Here is a 17,649-nt window from a genome sequence, read left to right as displayed (position 1 = left end):
GTAATTCTGTAAAAGCTTCTTGTACTAAAAAGATGGATTCTATTCCATATACACAAAAGCCATAGATTTTTTAACTGAGCAATTTTTAAATAGATATATGTAAATACATGAAAATATATCTAGAAACGAGTTTAGAGCAGGGGAAATGGCTATCTTTCCTTTAGCTATATATTTTTGAAGCCTATTCTAATAAATCCCCCGCTTTGCTGACTGAAGTCACCCTCCTCCTAAAATACTGGTTATCTAAATTACTCTGGAGAATATTTTCTTCCAGTGAAACCCAGCTCTCATTAAAAATAAAAAATCTATTAAGTATCTAGGAAATTAGACCTGTAACAAAATAAAAACTTAACACACAAGAAGAAACTGTAATAAGAGTGCTACATAATGCTATGCTGAGCATCTTGAACTTATCAACTCCTTAACATTAACTGCAAGAAAAAAAAAGAAATAGAAAAGTTAATCAGTAAGGCCACAGAATGTGAAAAAACATTATCTGAATACTATTATGTAAAGAAAATAATCCTAAGTTTCATTCTTCCTCTTTTATGAGCTAAACCAACTCCACTTCCTATGATTTGGAAATGGATTTACACACTCCGTGGAATTCCACTTTTATATACTATTAAAAATATAGCTATTATGACACCTCAGAATAGCACTTTAAAAAAGTCAAAATGAAAACTACATTTGGAGTAGGCTTTAAAAAAAAAAAATTTACTCACTTTATATGTGGCTGTAACCCTGGCTGTTCTTCATAATTTTCTATAAGAAAAGGAAGATTTTTGGCCCAGTGGTCCTTGAAATTTCCAGGAAGATCTGTATCAACATTATACTCCGTAAGAGGGGTATCCAAGTGTGCATGCAAGTATCTGGAATACTCTGGAGGAAAGAAATAAAGTTAAATACCATTCGCGTAATCAGCCTACTTATGTAATTACAAAAAAACACCCCACAGATTATAGGTTTGTCAGTTATCCAACACGACTTTAGCAAGTCTCTTAGATAACTCAACGTTGCTATTAGCTGATTTCCAAGACAGAAATAAGTCTATTTCAACTACTTATCACAACTCTTTACCATTATACAGAAATGTATATTTCATTTGCGGTCCTAGTTTTTAACTGTATGAACAAATGAGAATCAGTGCACATTTTTTTAGACAGACATACTCAACAGTGCTCATGAGAATGCATGATGGTTTCTTTAAAATGGCCATAACCACAAGCATGCCTGCACTTTTAGGGTTCTCAAGGGATTTAAGAAAACTAACAAAAAAAAACCCAATTCCAACTTACCTCGGAGGTATTTCACTTTCAGATATTCTGGGCTGGCTTTCTGACCTGGTAGTGGATCATTTAACATAACTTTAGTCTGAGCTTTTATTCCTTCATAAAACTGTCCCATTGCAACATGGCTGAGACCTTTCATGTACTGGCATACTTCATTGTATGGTTCTAGCTGTAGACATCTCTAGGAGATTAAAGGAACAAAGCACCCATAAATCAAGTGAGAGAATGAGTACCTTCAAATAAACTAACCTGTTTGGTCAGAAGACCTGCATGAAAAGATTTACCGATTATTAAGACTCACTTGCATCACAATTTTCTTTCAAACGATGCTGAGCACTTAAATTGCCAGCAAATGTAAGAAAAAAAAATATTTCAGCTTCATTAAAGAAAAAAGGAGCTGCCAGTGCAAATATGCTTTTGATCACACTTTCATTGTTACGAAAATAGATCACGTCTGCTCTAATGATACTAGCACTACAGAAGTTTCAACATCAGCTGGATAAAATTGGACAAAACATACTCCTGACAATATTAGTAACAAGTCATTTTTGGTGAGTTCAACATATATATCATGCCATTTCTTCCATCCATATCTTCGCTAGTTCATGCGTTAGTACACTTCTTTATGTTAGTCAATTACTTACTACATGTTAAACACATAGCAAATTCATATTTATCATTCAAAATTAATGCTCTGATTCTTCTAGCAATTACATGTCATTAGAAGAGCACCTCCATCTTTAAAGTTGAAGTATCTTTTCAATTACACCAGTATCTACAAGTTGTGTTATAGACGGTGACTACATAATAATGCACATAAAGTATTCTTGGGATAAGTACACACTCATTCAGAAAGGGATGTAATCATTTCCACATCTTGTTTCATTCCTTGTTTTAAGGATATGGACATATGACAGATGCAAGATTTTGTTTACCTATGGAAACACACACATTTTTACAAGCCCAATGAATCACATATACTGTGTTTTTCAAAACAAAGAAAATACCTCAGAAAAATTAGATAAATATTGGAACTTTCTTAAAATTACAACAAAGACTACATTCCTTCTTCTGTCAAATATGAAAAAAAATATTGGTGTTTCAACCCAAGCTAAAATATAAGCAAGAACACAATTACCAGTTTAAAAATAAACAGATAAAACATTTCAAGCAGAGCTTGGTTTTAGAAATTCATAAAACAGAGGAAGTATCTTTGTTTTAGCAAAATGCCATCTTTAATTAAAAACTGTAAGTATTTATACATCTTTAAGACAGACTTCACAAAAAATAGTCTTAGTTCAAATGCACATACACATTCAGAATTAAAACCTTTGACATTTGTCCATTTTAATGCACTTGTTGAATACTAGTCCTTGTTAAAACATTTTAATTTTGTATTTACTTAGGGCCTGCTTACCTTAAAATTCTTTAGTGCTTCATCTAAGCTACCATGATGATAAAGCATCATTCCTTTGAGCTGTAACGTCTGAACATGATTCTGATTTAGGAGTAAAGCCTTCTGGAAGCTCTCTGTAGCAGCATCAAAGTTGCCAAGTTCTCTATGCGATTCCATAAAGTGGAAAGCGAAGAATATAGAAGGCAATAGTGACAATGAAATTACTTGTTAAAAGTTGTTTTAACGCTTCCAAAGGGGATATCATTAAATGGAACACTGTATTAATGGGAAATTTCTTTAACAAAAACAGTAATTCTGAACTGTTCTTCAGTGGCACCAACAGAACAGCTGCACAGAGTTTTTCACTGCCAGATGTGTGTACTCTGACATACAACCCCACAAGACCACAAATCTTCACAATCCCCAGCAGACATAAACCATAAAAACACATATCTATGGTATTTCTTCAGAACTAAAAGAAATAAAACTTCCACAGAAAGTATCCTTGGAAAACACTATCTATGACACCTCTTTAACTTCTAAATATAAACACGTTTTTAAAAACATACCAACTACTTAAATGCTGAATAAGAAAGCATATGGTGTTTGAAAGCTGAAACTAACCAAAAATGTATTGACTGGAATTACTTCATGTGCAGGACAGCTTTTAATAAAAATAGCCACGGAGAAACTATCATGAAAAGAATTAAAATAGAAATAGTACACAACTTAATTTTTCTTGAGATTTTTTGTTATCCAGTACACTGATTTTTTAAGTTTAAGATCATGAAATTCTTTACAGATGAAATTGTATTAGAGTAAATGAATCCAAACAAGAGCAACGCTAGAAAAAACAAACAAGATTTACTAGTTTTAAATTCATTTGCCAAAAAGAATCTTTAGACAGAACAGTGATTAACTACAGCTCTTTAGTTTCAAATAAATGCACAAACACCAAAGTCACTAGATTCAAAGCAGGAATTAATAGGTAAAATGCTATAAGTCACACTGTACAGAAGGACAAATCAGACTCAGAATTGTCAACTTCCACTATAAAAACAATTCTTTAAAAGGTATTTCTAAGCATTGTATTTGAAACTTATGTGACACAAAAGAAAGAAAGCGTGAACTTAAAATACAAGAAGAAAGAAGAATTTGACAGTTGAAGTTAACAGTGCCATAGAGAAATGAGATTATTATTTCTGCCTGTTTTAAGACCTGAGTGTTCATGGGAAAGTAATTCAGACTTTTCATGGTTGGTCACTAGTTACAGCATCCTCAGTTATTAAACAATATTCTATTTTTTAATAGAATCAGCTTCTGGCCTTCTCTAACTGCTGAGCATTTAGAAGAGTCAACAGTAATTGTGCTTTGAACATTAAATTCTTAAAAAAAAAAGGAAGAGTTGGATATCTGTACATTCCTTCCCCTATTATTTCCTGGGGATCAGAGAATTTTTGGAGGTCAGGGACGGCGAGAGGGAACAAAAGCAACAAATTCAAGCTGATTAGGAATATCCTGGTTAAGTGATTTTTGCTTTGTAAAACAACAATGCGGTGCAAAATTATACATTTTAAGGCTTGCTTTTCTCCTCTCCTTCAACATAAAACTTCTTCAGATTAAGGTTTCTTGGGCACAGGGTAGAATAGCTGATCAACTAGAGAGGCAGTCCCATATCCAAATACAAAAAGTTAAAGTATTTGTTGGAAATATAAGAAGTCAACTGTCCATCTTCCAGGCTAAATTACTATTATTTAGCATCTTGAAAGTACTCACACATCACAGTAACAAGTAGCACAGAAAAACTCATGAGGAAATCAGTGATTCTACATTGAGTTCAGAATTTGGATACTGTAGTAAATTAAGGCACAAGTCCATAAATCAAAAAATAACACAAAAAAATTATTTGACACTGCCTTTAGTGAATATTGCATGTTCTGTATGCTGAAGGAAGCATAAAGCCTGAAGAAAAAAAGCACATGATCATCTAATGTTTGCATACTAATTCTACCCAATTTAACCCTTGCTACACAAAAGCCACTTGCGTTGCAGAAGCATCTATGCTGTAGATCGGTGCTTTCCAAAAATAAAAATGTGAAACAGGAAATAAAAAGCTGAGAATACACAGCAGGTTGGGAAAAGAACTACAATGGGCAGAGATATTCAGTTGCTGACTATTTATGTTCTTGTCCTGATATATACAAGCTACACGTACTTTTCTCCTTAGCAATTAACTGCAGACCACCTTTAAAGTAAAACATTGTATTCAACTATAAATTAAATTATTTAATCTTTACAGTAAATTAAAACTACATGTCTACACTAAAAATACCCTAAACAGGAAATTAGCTAAATTCTCAGAACTGTAAATCTCTTTTGTGAGAGACTAATTGATATAGAATCTAGCAGTTCTATAAAACTATCTGCACTATGCAACAAGTTTTTCATAAATTTAAAGTAGCACAATAATCTCAGATGGCAACTAATGAGCACATTAATCAACAGTTCATATTAAACATTTTCATCATTTAAAAGTCATTTAGCATGCTTAACCACATCTTACTGAAAACCACCATTTACATAACCTTTGAGTCTGAGAGACTCAAAGAGCTACTGAAGACTGACCTAAAAATACAAAGCAAACCTAGAAAATATTTATATGGAACATATCCTGACATAGCCATACTGGCTGTAAGAGCTACCAAATACACATATAATTCTGCACAGTTTTGAAACAAACCTGTAAAATGCACCTGAGTGCATTTTAAAGAACACAAGCAGACAGAAAACAGACTTTAAATGTTTCTTAATGCAATTACCTGTAGGCTTGTCCCAGACTTTTATACGCATCTATGAAGTCTGCTTTCTGCTTCAGAGCTTCTTTGAACGATTCGATGGCTTCCTACAGAAAGACACCAACAGAAAAACTTGTCACTTACTGCGTTCACTTAATTTTAGCATCCTCAGTAGTTACTAGTCATGGGTTCACAATTATTTGTCAAAACCTTTGAAATGAACAAACAAGGCACTAATTTATTACAAAATCTACAGAGTACTAATCATCATGTAACAACTGAAATATTGCAACATTCTTTATGGTAACAACAGATTTAGTTGGAATTCCTCTGTCTAATATGCTATTGGAATGAGTGATTCTTTTAGCATTTTAAAAGAATTCAGAGATTAAATCCCTTAAGAGTTTGCTTTCAAAGCTCAGTCTGGTCCCTAAGGCAAATCAGTGTCTCCTTACAATCTTTCTTCTTCATTCATAATACACCTCTTAATTTTTGCAGTCCAAAAAGACACTTTCAAATTTGTACTCTGCCTTTCACTGTTTTATTGCGTTCTGCGTTAGTTGCATAGTTAGCAAACACTCTCTAGAGGGATTACAGAGTAAGTGATTATCTTCACACAACAGCATGTACTGCTGCTGTGGGGAACACAATGTAATAAAAATAAAACAGTTAAAAATAATTATACACATACATTCAAACAAATCTTCTCCTTCAAATGATTTGATTAAGAACTCAGGTTTTTAAACTGGACTGGCTACATAAATTGTCAAATGCAGTAGTGAGACTTAGAATTAAGGATGGAATAATCAACTACTATATATTATGAAGGAGTGTCTGAAAAGTACCTTGAAGTCTATAGTGCAAGAAATTAAATGCTGTAAGGAAAGAATCATTAGTTTTTCTGAATAAGAATCTTTAAATTGACTAAAGATGCTATCAAGTATATTCCAAGCACCACAACATGCACAAAAATATCTACTGAACAACTGATACGCTCACGTCCTCTAGATAAGTTTTAACTCCAAGAAGATTATTCCCAAAAGCAATGATCCAAAAGCAACAATCTCTTTTCACTTCCCGCCTCACCCCAAATGTCAGTGTTCAGCAAGCCTAGTAAAACTTAAAGGAAGGCTATACATGCCATCTGTTAAGAGGCAGTCTGAACCTGACTGGAAACTAAGGTATCCCTGGGGATGAAAAGCCACTCAGTCACAGTCTCTCAGAACTTGACTATTTGAGAAAAGAAATTAGGGGGAAGGAGATGGTGGTGCAGAAATGTGTTGATCTGCATACTGGGAAGAAGAAAGCATTGCTTCTATTTTGCAAATAGAGACATTATTTATCCTTGTCAGTTATATTTCGAATATCACTTTCTGGGGTCTCTGCTGCCCACACCAAAAATCAGAAATTCCAGTGGACTATTATTTGCAATAAGCTACTGACAGCAAGTTCAATGACAGCCTGAAGTTCTCACAGCATACACTGACAGTGTGGAAAAAAACCCACCAGCTTGGGTACTAAGAAAATGGAAGAGAAGCCTGTTTACTGAAAAAAAAGAAGGAAAAAAAAAAACCACACCAACAAAAAACCCCCACAAAAACGCGGTGATTGCCTATGAAAGATACTGCGCTGAAACTCAGGAGTCCTGAGTTGTCTCCAGGTTCTGTCAAGATTTCTTCATATGGCCCTTAATGAATCCCAAGCTGTTACTAGAGGTAAAAAAAAATAAGCTTCCAGTCTGTTGGAATTTAGGAATCACACAGTTGCATCCTCACTTTTCAAACTGAGGATTTCAGACAACTTGACTAATTACTCTCCTCCCACAAAAACTGCAGCAGCATCTCTGAATGCTTTACAAGCAAGAAACAGGTGCAATATTACTACAACTAAAGCATAAAGAAGTTTTGAGTCAGAAAATGGTGAAACATTAAAAAAAAGCATGGGAAGAACTCACTTCCCTGCTGATTTTATCATCAGATAGAGCAACTATGTTCCCTCAATTTAGATACAAGCATTTCAGAATCAGCATATAACTGAAATGTACATGCACAGCTGCAGAGATCTCTATCAGCAGTTTCCATGATTACCTTCTAGCTCATTGGAAGAAGAATTTAAAATTAATTTCCTCTTCATCCCTTTCACCTTCACAAAATGTAGGGATTCTCCATTGCATGGAAAGACATTTTGAATAAAACCATACAGACATTAGCAGAGGTGTCAAATACAAACATCTTTCAAAACACTCCATTTACCACTCATTTACCAAGATCCAGCAGTATTACATGTCATACCATGAAGTATTACAGTCCGTAATGGGACCTTTTCATTTTGCTTGCACTCTTCTGCCTTAAAAAGTCTTCCTTATGTGAAAGAAAATATGTATATCAACACCTATGATATTTTTACTGTTTTATAGAAGTAACTTCAAATAAAGGGTACTGTTCTACATGAACTATTATTTAACATAACTTTACCTTCAGAAGTCCTCTGTGAAAAAAGGTTAAGCCTTTATAAAGCATAGCTATAGGCTGATTTTTGTTCAGTTCCAGTGAGTGCTGAAAATCTTCATGGGCTGTTGCATAATCCTGCAATAAAGTAGATTTTAGATGACAGAGGAAACGCCATACAAATGAAAAGGAATACATGCTTTTATTTTCATAAAAGCAAACAACAGAATTTTCTTTAATATATGAAGTCAATCTCAGGGCTAAGCAGCAACGATTGTCAACTGCTAGTCAGAATATCAAAGAACAAGGAATGCACAATACACTTCCAACTTTTAGAGCAAGTGCTATATAGAACATTGTAAAATAAGTGGAAAAATAGCTGGAAACAGAGTGAAATCAGAAGAATAAAGTGTGAAATCAGCTACTTAGCATTCACACAATCTTTGAAGGTAAAGTTACTTGTTTTACATTAAAGTGTAAGAACAACACACACACATTACACAGAAAAATAGGATGTTAGTATTTTTGTAGGGTTTTGTTTGTTTGTTTCTTGTGTGGTGTGCTTTTTAAGTATATAGGGCAGTTACTGCCTTGGCCATAACTGTTTTCCTTTTTAGACTGGCATTTAACAATATTACTTAAATGCAGCTGTAGGTTATAAATCAAGTCAAACTCTTTATCCATATCCTACTCCTCAAACACACAAAACAATAATCTGAGATGTCCATGCATTAAATAGATATGCAGATGACATACTTCAAGACTACTTCTAAACTGTCAGAAAGTCAACTACAGGAAAATCAGGGCTTTTGTTGTAATTTTGGTTTTTTAACTTAAATAAGAAAGAAGCTCTTGAACAGAAGTTAAGAACTGGCACAAACAACAAAATAATCAACAACATCCACACAAACAAAACCAAACAGAATGCCCAAAATCCACTAACCTCAGATATGAAGTAAAGGGTACCTCTGTGCCTGTAGAGCCGTGCTGATGGTTGTAGCTGAATAGCTTTGGTGAGATCAGATAATGCTTCACTGATTCGTCCTAGTGGGGACAGTATCTGAGTGTATAAAACAAAAACATAGTTTAGAGCAAACAGGCTGAATAGATTTGTTTTAGTAAGATTAAGATTATTCTTTTTCATGTTCAGCTGCAACAGAGTAACTGTATTTGCTAGAACAGGCTGGAAAGTTCTACTGTAAATTTCAGTTCTTATTGCTTTAAAAACCCTATCAAAGGGAAAATCTGGAAGTATTCTTTCCCCCAAAAATATGACATGCACAAACATCACCATCAGCCAAAGCAAAACACTCTATTTCAAGTTATTTCAACACATTCAACTGAAAATATAATTAAAGTATTCTTATAAACCTTTTTATTTTGACAAAGTATTTCCTCAAACGGAAAATGGTCTATTTTCCAATTATTTGAATGTCTTTCACATTTTTAGATCACTATTATTAATAAACATGTTATCACTAAAAATATGAAAATTGTGAATTAATTTCATATTATGGCAGTTATTATACAGTATGCTGACTTTAATAAACACTTATGATTTCGATTTGTCTACAAAGCTGCTTCTTGAAATCCATTTTCTGTAATTTAATTGACAAAACAAAACATGATCTTCAAAATTAAAACCATCTGTGTACCTGAATCATATTTAACTTGTATGCATGAATATGAAATTAAAACATTTGATTAAAAACTCATTCTTTAAAAGTTTGGCATTTTACCAACTAGTCCTAACAACAAATTTACTAAGGTGACACTAAGTGCAAACAGTAAGGTTCAAGTGATATTTTGATGTTAAAAAAACAAAACACATGATCTTGCTATATAGTATTCAAAAACTAAACACTTAGACATAATATATGCTATTCTATATGCTATAGTAACTCCATATGGTGTAAGTTTCATTTTAAAAATAAATATTCCACAAATTACACTGTTTGAGAGCAAATATGTATATTTTAAAAGAAAGGAGGAATGTTCACAGAAAAACACAGATAAGAGCTTTAGTCATTAAATCAGTGAAGAAATACTTGAAAACACTTGAAAGCAACTACTCCAAAAATCTGAAAAGAGACAAAAAATGCTCACTTCTGCTCGCTGTTCAAATACTTCAGGATGATCTGGTTCTAGACTAATCACCCTACTGAGCTCAAACAGAGCAAGTTCAGCATTTTTCATATCCTGAAAAGGAGAAAAATAAACAAGGTAAACAGCTGTGCATACTTAGAGTAATATACTCTGAAGACTGAAGGACAATTAGATTGGCTAAGTTTCTGAAAGTTTATCAGATTACATGAAAAGCCATTCACACCTCTGCTAATAGCATTAAGATGCAGTATTCTACAAAGAGCTGCGGGGAAAAAAACCCACCACCTATCTGCTATAAACAAGAAAAATAAACTTTGCTCGTATGTATCATCTTTGTGCCGTACCTCCAATAATTTATTAATATAACTCCGTGAATAAACATTAGGTTTACGGTTCCATAGGTACCTTTCTTGACAGCAAAGCTGGCTCAAGCTCTCGCATGAACGATACACACGCATATTCTCACCCACCAGTGTTTTCACCAGTACTGTCAGTAACTTAATCCAAGTAGTACTGGTGAATGGATTGATGCCATTAACATCTCACCTATCTAAATTCTTAACAGTCCTCAATAAATTGTAGGATGGAAGCAGTTACTTAATTGGGGGAAAAAAAAAATCCAAACTGGTCATATAGCAAGTTCTGTATTAGATTTCATTGATCTTTTCCTTCTTCTTCAAGGCAAAGAAATTTTGCATGTGCTTAACATCACCTTTGTGTCTCGAAAGTGTCGCTCACAGAAACTTTTACGAAGTGAAGCTGTCCGACATCTAGCCGAACTGAGAAAACAAACTCATGCTGGTGTTAAAAACATGCAAATATGAGGGACTTCAAGCTCCTGTCAGCACGACTAAAGAATTAAATATTCTGCACAAAGGAAATTTTCAAGGAGTTATTCAACTAGTCTGTCTTCTAGAATTCCAGCAACCATTCAGTCATGATTCAACAGGCCACAAACTCAAACTACAAGGACCATAGTCTACTTTTAAAGTTATTTTTTCTCAGGAAAATGTTTGAGTAGTCAGTTGTAACTGTAATTTTTTTTAACAAATTCAAGGTGGTATACATATCAAGCGCACAGCCAATCAAGAAGCAATATAAAGCCTAGTGGACTGCAAGAGCTGATGATGTTTCCAAGTTGCAATAAAAAGAATTTTTCGTTTCCAAATACAGACTAGATGTGGAGATAAATCCAGTGGGATTTCATAAACCTGCCTCTTGGAGGCAGGATACTGCCTGTTATCTTCTTAACTCTTTCACGTGGCTGTGGCCACCTACCAAGCGATGGACACATCATTACATCAGGACAGCACAAAGACTTTGGGATGTATCTATCAAGTTCTAATCAGTCTAGCTCCTCCTGTTCCGGGCTTTCTTATAGCTTGGATTCAAGTAGTTCAGTCAGATATTAATTTAAATAATTAGTTACTCACATGTAGTCCTTTTTTTCCATATGCTATCCCTCGTCCATAAATTGCACTAACCAGCTCTGGTTCTTCCTGTTAAAATTAAAAATGAATACAATAATCAGTTATCGGTTGTTGGGTTTTTTTTAAAAGGTATCTTTCTTCAATATGTATTTAATTCTTGCTGATCTTAAGTAGTAAGCAATGAACAATCATAGTTGTCAGGCAAAGAAACTGATTGTATTATAGTCCATACTTTCATATGCTCACAACTTCCAATTCAATTTACTGGAATTGTTCTGGAGTATTTGTCTGGAAAATGAGCTAAACAGAGTGCAGTTACAGTGTCAGTGACCACCTATCAGAAGCTATGTACACATTAGGACAGTCTGTTGTCCAAACTTCATTACTTGCAGCCTTACTGGTAATTATATGACTCCTTTTGTCTAATGTCACTGAAGTGATAATAAACAAACACAATTCATCCATTCAAAGCTTATTTTGATCGTAATTTAAATTTGAGATTTAAAATTAGGAATCAGGAAATTACAACATCCTGATGAAATTTGTATTCAGGCAGCAATTAAAACTAGAGGTCTTCTGCCAAAATAGTTCTGCAAAATTCCAACAAATCTTCCTTGGGTTAGATTTAAGTCCATGGCTTTCCAACTCAGGCACTTAAGGGGATGTTATCTTACATAGTGAATCTACTTCTTGTTCAGTGTTATTTACTCCAGCCATGGTTTCTCATCCAAATTTTAAGAACTACAACAGCAAAACCGTTTTTCTTGGCACAACAATGCCTATGCAGTCAGTTTCCCTGAAAACCAGTCAGGAATCACATCATCTTCACACCTGCAACCAACACAGCTGTGCCACGAAAGTTTGTAGCATAGGTCTGGTCTTATTTAGCAGGGACAACTGCCAAGGAACAAATTCTTTCATTGACAAAACAATAGAGATGTGGCACATCAATGCTGGCAGCTTGCCAGGCTTGAGCCAATTCCAAGTGTACACTTGCCAATGTCAACTTCAGGTAACTTCCCTACTTTTAATACAGCAGCTAAGCAAGGCTGGTTTGTTCTGTTAGATGTTTTAATACTCACTTTATACGTATTTAAAACTGCCTTATGGATGACAGAGTGAACAATCATAACCGCTTCATAGCCTTTCAGGCATACAATAAGTGGGATATTCATTTCAACTGAGATGTGCGCATTGCAGAGGTACTCTAGTATATACACACTTTCTTTCTACAGTCACTGTATCTTGCTTATCTATGCTTATACTAAGTTTCCTTCTTCATAAAGAGAAGGCAGGAAACATTATATAAGTCCAGTAGGTTTTGAAGCAGGACTTCTTATTAGGGGGAAGAAAAAAAAAATTCCCGACGTTAAAAACAAAATCAAAGACAGAGATCACTAAACACCTAAAACAAATTAAAAAAACCAATAAAAAGCATTCTGGTCCTCTGATAAATTCCCTGGAATAATTCCATTAAATTGCCACACTTTCACTCAATTTAAGTAAGAGTCATATTACATTTGAGTTAAAAAAAAAAAAGCATGCTAGTATTTGCAGTATTACTTTCAGTTTGCATTTGTGTACTGCAACCAGTTTAGATCAAAAAGCAGGCCCATGCTTCTGGTAGTCCCAGGTTCTTTAGACATAAAAATACAGTATTTTGAAGTCAGCTTTAGTTGGAGCTTTTAAACTGTTGGGGTTGGTTTTGTTTTAAAAGTAGCTATCTTCTGCTTCATAGAAGAAGATTCTGAATCCTTTACCTTGGTCAGAAAATAAACAGTATGTTGAAATATTGGTTAGGTTTTACTTATGTATTAAACTCATCAGATGCTTGCCACTGAAGAAGGATAAATCCAGCATACAAACCCACGTACCATTGTGAAAGCAATGCGGTACTTGTCACTAGCAATAAGTGATCTCTGTCAGGTTTTCTTCTGATGTTACTGGCAACATGCTAACTGTCACCCAAAAAATCCACATTAAAACATCTCAGCCTACACATTAAGAGAGCAATTAAAGGAACTTCAATTTTGCACAGGTCAGGTTTCTGAAGATGCTCTTTTTTTTTTGCCAAAGTGCCATAAAAAGTTTATTCCTACAGATGAGAAAAATACTCACCAAATAACCAAGATACTGAATCACTTGATTTTAAGAGTATGCTTACATTTGAATGGAAAAAAATGAGCAAATAATAGAATAATTACTCTCATAGAATAATTACTCTCATTTTAATATCCTTAATGGAATCTTTGTTTTAGTAAAAGCCATATGTTGCAATGGACAATTTCATAAAGTGATTTTTTAGGAGTGGAAACATAACACTTACCTGCAGCATTGTTGAAAAATGTCGTATGGCTTCATCATACAAGCCGTTGCCAATCAACACATAAGCAATTGCTAAGAAAACATTACAAATGTAAATAAGACAGAAAAAAAAACTCGTGTTTTTTTAAAATATTTTACGGTTTGGTTGTATTTAATGTAAGTTCCTACAATGCACTGAAGATTTAAGCAGTCAAATGATTTTTCCCCGCCCCGCCACTAAAATTACTTCCCTCAACCATTACCTAGCATTTGTTAATTATTCAATTCATGCTGCGTTCATCAGAACTGGTTTGGGATTTTGTGATTTGTTTGGAGTTTTTTTCTCACATTTTTACAGGTTGTTCAGGAAGGGGTCTATGTTTCCTTCTAAAGTACTTGGGACCAGGAAAGGTACCATGATCCCATTTAGTAGCCCTATATGATTTCTCAATTATAAGTGTGCCTGGCTAACACTGGCTAACTTTTTTTGGTAATTCCATTAGAGAACACCTGATTGCACTTGTTTGTACACATTTTGCTAAACTTTACTAGCTCACAGTAAGTTTTTCCTTCATTTGAATTATCTAGAAAAACCTCAACTAAAGTGATTCCATTATTTATAAAAATGAGATTGAAAAACTACAGAATCTTTACCCATGTTACACTTATGAAAAGCTTTAAAGTTGTTGCATATCCCCCCTGCTTTGGAGTAGAAGGCAAGTTTTTGAAAAAGAAACAGACCACTGTTTTAGAAACATGTTCCTGTAATCTCCACAAGATACAAAAATACAAGACTGGAAAGCTGTGGTTGTGCTTGCATGACTGAAGTTCTGTTCTGACAGCTGAATATCTCAAGATTGTTTCATTTCGCATGTTTTAATCTCTTAGAGTTCTTAACTCTGGACTAAGCTGGTTTTTGTGGGCAGCGCAGACAAAGTATCTTGTAGACCAGAGCTACGAAAGTTAAAGTACAACTTTTCCCCAGGCAGTTCACACAGACAGCTGACAGGGGAACTAAGAGCAGGAATTCACCTTTCCCCATACTTCTAATGAGTTTTAGCAGTCATCCAAACAGAATGGAAGAGGCATCTATCAGCTTAATTATTTACCCAAACATGAGAACAGACAAATAAGCCAGAACAATTTTTAATATGACACAGACACTTATCTTTCATGCAGTCAGAGCCACATTGTTTTGGCAGTGTCACTAAGTACTATTCATTAAAGGAGGAAAAAAGTTAAATGAAATCTAATCCAGAGCTTGTCTCATTCTTGGAGCATTTCTATTATGTAGAAAGAAGTATTTGTGTGCAATATAAGCTTTTTCCTCAATAAGCTTCACTTGGTACAGATACATAGCACTGCCAAAAAAGGAAAGAAAATTGGCAGAGTGAAGGACAGGTTGAAGAGCTCTTGAATTTTCCTCATTTCATTCTCCTCCAAACTACACAGTTCTTCGTATCATCGTTATGGTTCCAATCCCAGAACACAGAACAGTTGGCACGTAAAATAAAATCAACTCAACCGTGTCAGTATTAAGGAAAGAAGTGGAGGAAGCAAGATACTGAAGACTCATTGTCTTGCTGATAATGAGTTTGTTTATCCAAGACTCTTGGCAAAACACAGGCGGTCACAGACTATGTCCGTAAAACTATGGCAAGTGATTGGCAGCTAGTAGCTCATACAGCATCAGCTTCATTTTAAATTTTATCTCTTCGATTAATTGTTTCATCTTTAACTAAATACTACAAAAATACAAGTAAGTACTTTATTATGAAAAATCTAGGGTTAACAATGGTCCATTAGCCCAAGTATCTGGGTACCAACATTGCTTCAGAATGTCCCATACATTTCACACTACTTTTCCTCAGAACAGGCAAAAGTAAGAAGCACAAACAAACAGGACCCAGGCTCCTCACACCATGACATACTTGAAAAAGTGAGTAGATAGGTGCCAGTCTACAGGCCAAACATGAGGACAGAGACCTTCTGGCATAGTCTTCCAAGTCTACAGAGCAGATACTAAAAGCATCAAATATTTTCTGCTGGATGGAAGTTCGGTATTCCCTGTAGGATTCTATGAACGTAGTTAGGTATGCTAGGAATATGAAAAAAAGATTAAGCCCCCAAATTTTCCAGGATAAATCCGAAGGCAGAAATTATGTGAACAAAAAAACTACTCAGTTGTTTTAATTTTGTTAGACAATTTATGAGTCAAGTCTCACTTTGCTCTTGTATAAAACACAGTCTGCTGCCTTCCTTGACATACATCCTCAACTATCTCTTTGCTGCCTCATAATACCTCTGCTTCCTACAGAGGATACCAGTTTGGAGAAGCAGTGCAAGTAACTCCTTGAATACTTTGAGAAAAGTATTTCCTGTTGCTTTATTTGAAATGCCTCCATTTTCTGTGCTGAGTATGCTTTGAAAAAACATCAAGTGGCAGCCTGTATCACGACTTAATTCAGAAAAAGCCTTCCTGCTGCCTATAAGGGTTGATGAGAAGAGTGAGTGGAAAGGGGAAGACAGATCCGACATCTATGCTTGATAGAAAGCATATTCCATTGGTAAAATTTTCTGGATGTTTGAATAGTTTTACTCGTCAATAATGACAGAAAAAGGGAAGCAGGAAGTAGCTGAGACTGTTTAACAAGATTTAACCAAAATGCTTTTTGAATACCTGCTTAAGCAGACATGATGAAGAATTCCAGTGAGCAAAGCAGAAAAGATTTTTAGGAAGAGAGATACATATTTTCTTTGTATGACCAGAGAAAACTCACTGTATTTTCAGGCTTATTAGGATCACTTTAAAATCAATGCATCACTAAGGAATCATCAGTTTAGTTTCAAAACATTCAGTGCTAATAATTAGCACGTAATTCACCTGCACAAACCTTATATAAGGCATCTTACCCAATTCTTCATTTGTGTTGTCATTATCAGTAGCAAATGGAAATCGTTTTTGCTCTGCAAGCAACTTCGCTTGACTCTGTAAAACATCATGTTTTTTAAGTGTTCAGCAAACAACAGTAAAGAATTTAATAGAAAACCTGTGTCTTAAGTCCTTAAGAGAATGCCTTAAATCAAAAAGTTAAGACTACTGTGATTGCTTTAAGGTAACTGAAAACAAATTCATTCCCAGTCTTCCACAGGGAGAAAAACTGCTCTTCAGTCAGGTGCTGCTGTTATCCTCTCTAACATAAAGCTAACAAAACCTTTCAGATGGAAGGACATTGTTAGCATTTTACCAGTGGCTGATGTTTCTGTATCATATCTGCTTAACATGAAGTTTTGGAAGTCTAAGACACATGCTACTTCATATGAAATTTTATACTCTTTACCTCATTAATTATTACTTGGTCTCCTGCAAAGGGAAGGGTACTATAGAAAAGTAAAACACTGAAAAGTCTTTATTGCTGCAGCAATATTCAAGTTTAACTTAACAGTGCCATACTAAAGTAAAAAGGCTGTCCTTTTAACAATGACCTTCTATCAGTTATAGACTGTAGCTTCATCTAAGGTTTCTGTTCCCCAAATAATGTGCCTACAGAAACCAATACTGCCAAAGACAACCCCTCAGAAATACAGAAATACTCTACTCTGTTCATTTTCACAAGTCCTTTCCATAGCAGCTGTAAGCCTACCAGAGCAGTTTACATTAGAAAAATACAAAATGCTCATTTAATTAACAGGCCTTCCAAACTGTTTTAGGAAGCAAGAAGGGGAAAAAATAACTTCTCTCACTGCTCAGTTCTCCTCTTTTGCTTCAGCTAAACAGCACAGATGTAGATCTTTAACTTCAGAGAAGACAGTTAAACACCTTAAACCTCAGAGAACATATTTAATTCACCATTTCCTCTACTGAGAAGAACTGCACTT

The 17,649-nt window shown here is 34.7% G+C and overlaps 1 protein-coding gene across 1 annotated transcript; it reads right to left on the bottom strand.

Moving 5' to 3' along the window:
• Window positions 1-721: 721 nt before the first annotated feature.
• On the bottom strand, window positions 722-16,759 carry LOC104161471 (tetratricopeptide repeat protein 13; the record flags this gene model as incomplete). Its single annotated transcript, XM_009699925.1, has 10 exons — window positions 722-882; window positions 1,299-1,473; window positions 2,710-2,851; window positions 5,508-5,590; window positions 7,958-8,068; window positions 8,874-8,990; window positions 10,037-10,129; window positions 11,470-11,535; window positions 13,793-13,863; window positions 16,684-16,759. Coding segments are annotated over 10 exons (1,095 nt in total), but the record flags the coding sequence as incomplete, so codon positions are not given.
• Window positions 16,760-17,649: the final 890 nt, after the last annotated feature.

Source organism: Cariama cristata, unplaced genomic scaffold (assembly GCF_000690535.1).
Source record: "Cariama cristata isolate BGI_N322 unplaced genomic scaffold, ASM69053v1 scaffold9945, whole genome shotgun sequence".
Classification (NCBI taxonomy): Eukaryota; Metazoa; Chordata; class Aves; order Cariamiformes; family Cariamidae; genus Cariama; species Cariama cristata.
Note: the sequence above shows the minus strand (reverse complement) of the source record. Positions and strands in the feature narration are given on the sequence as shown.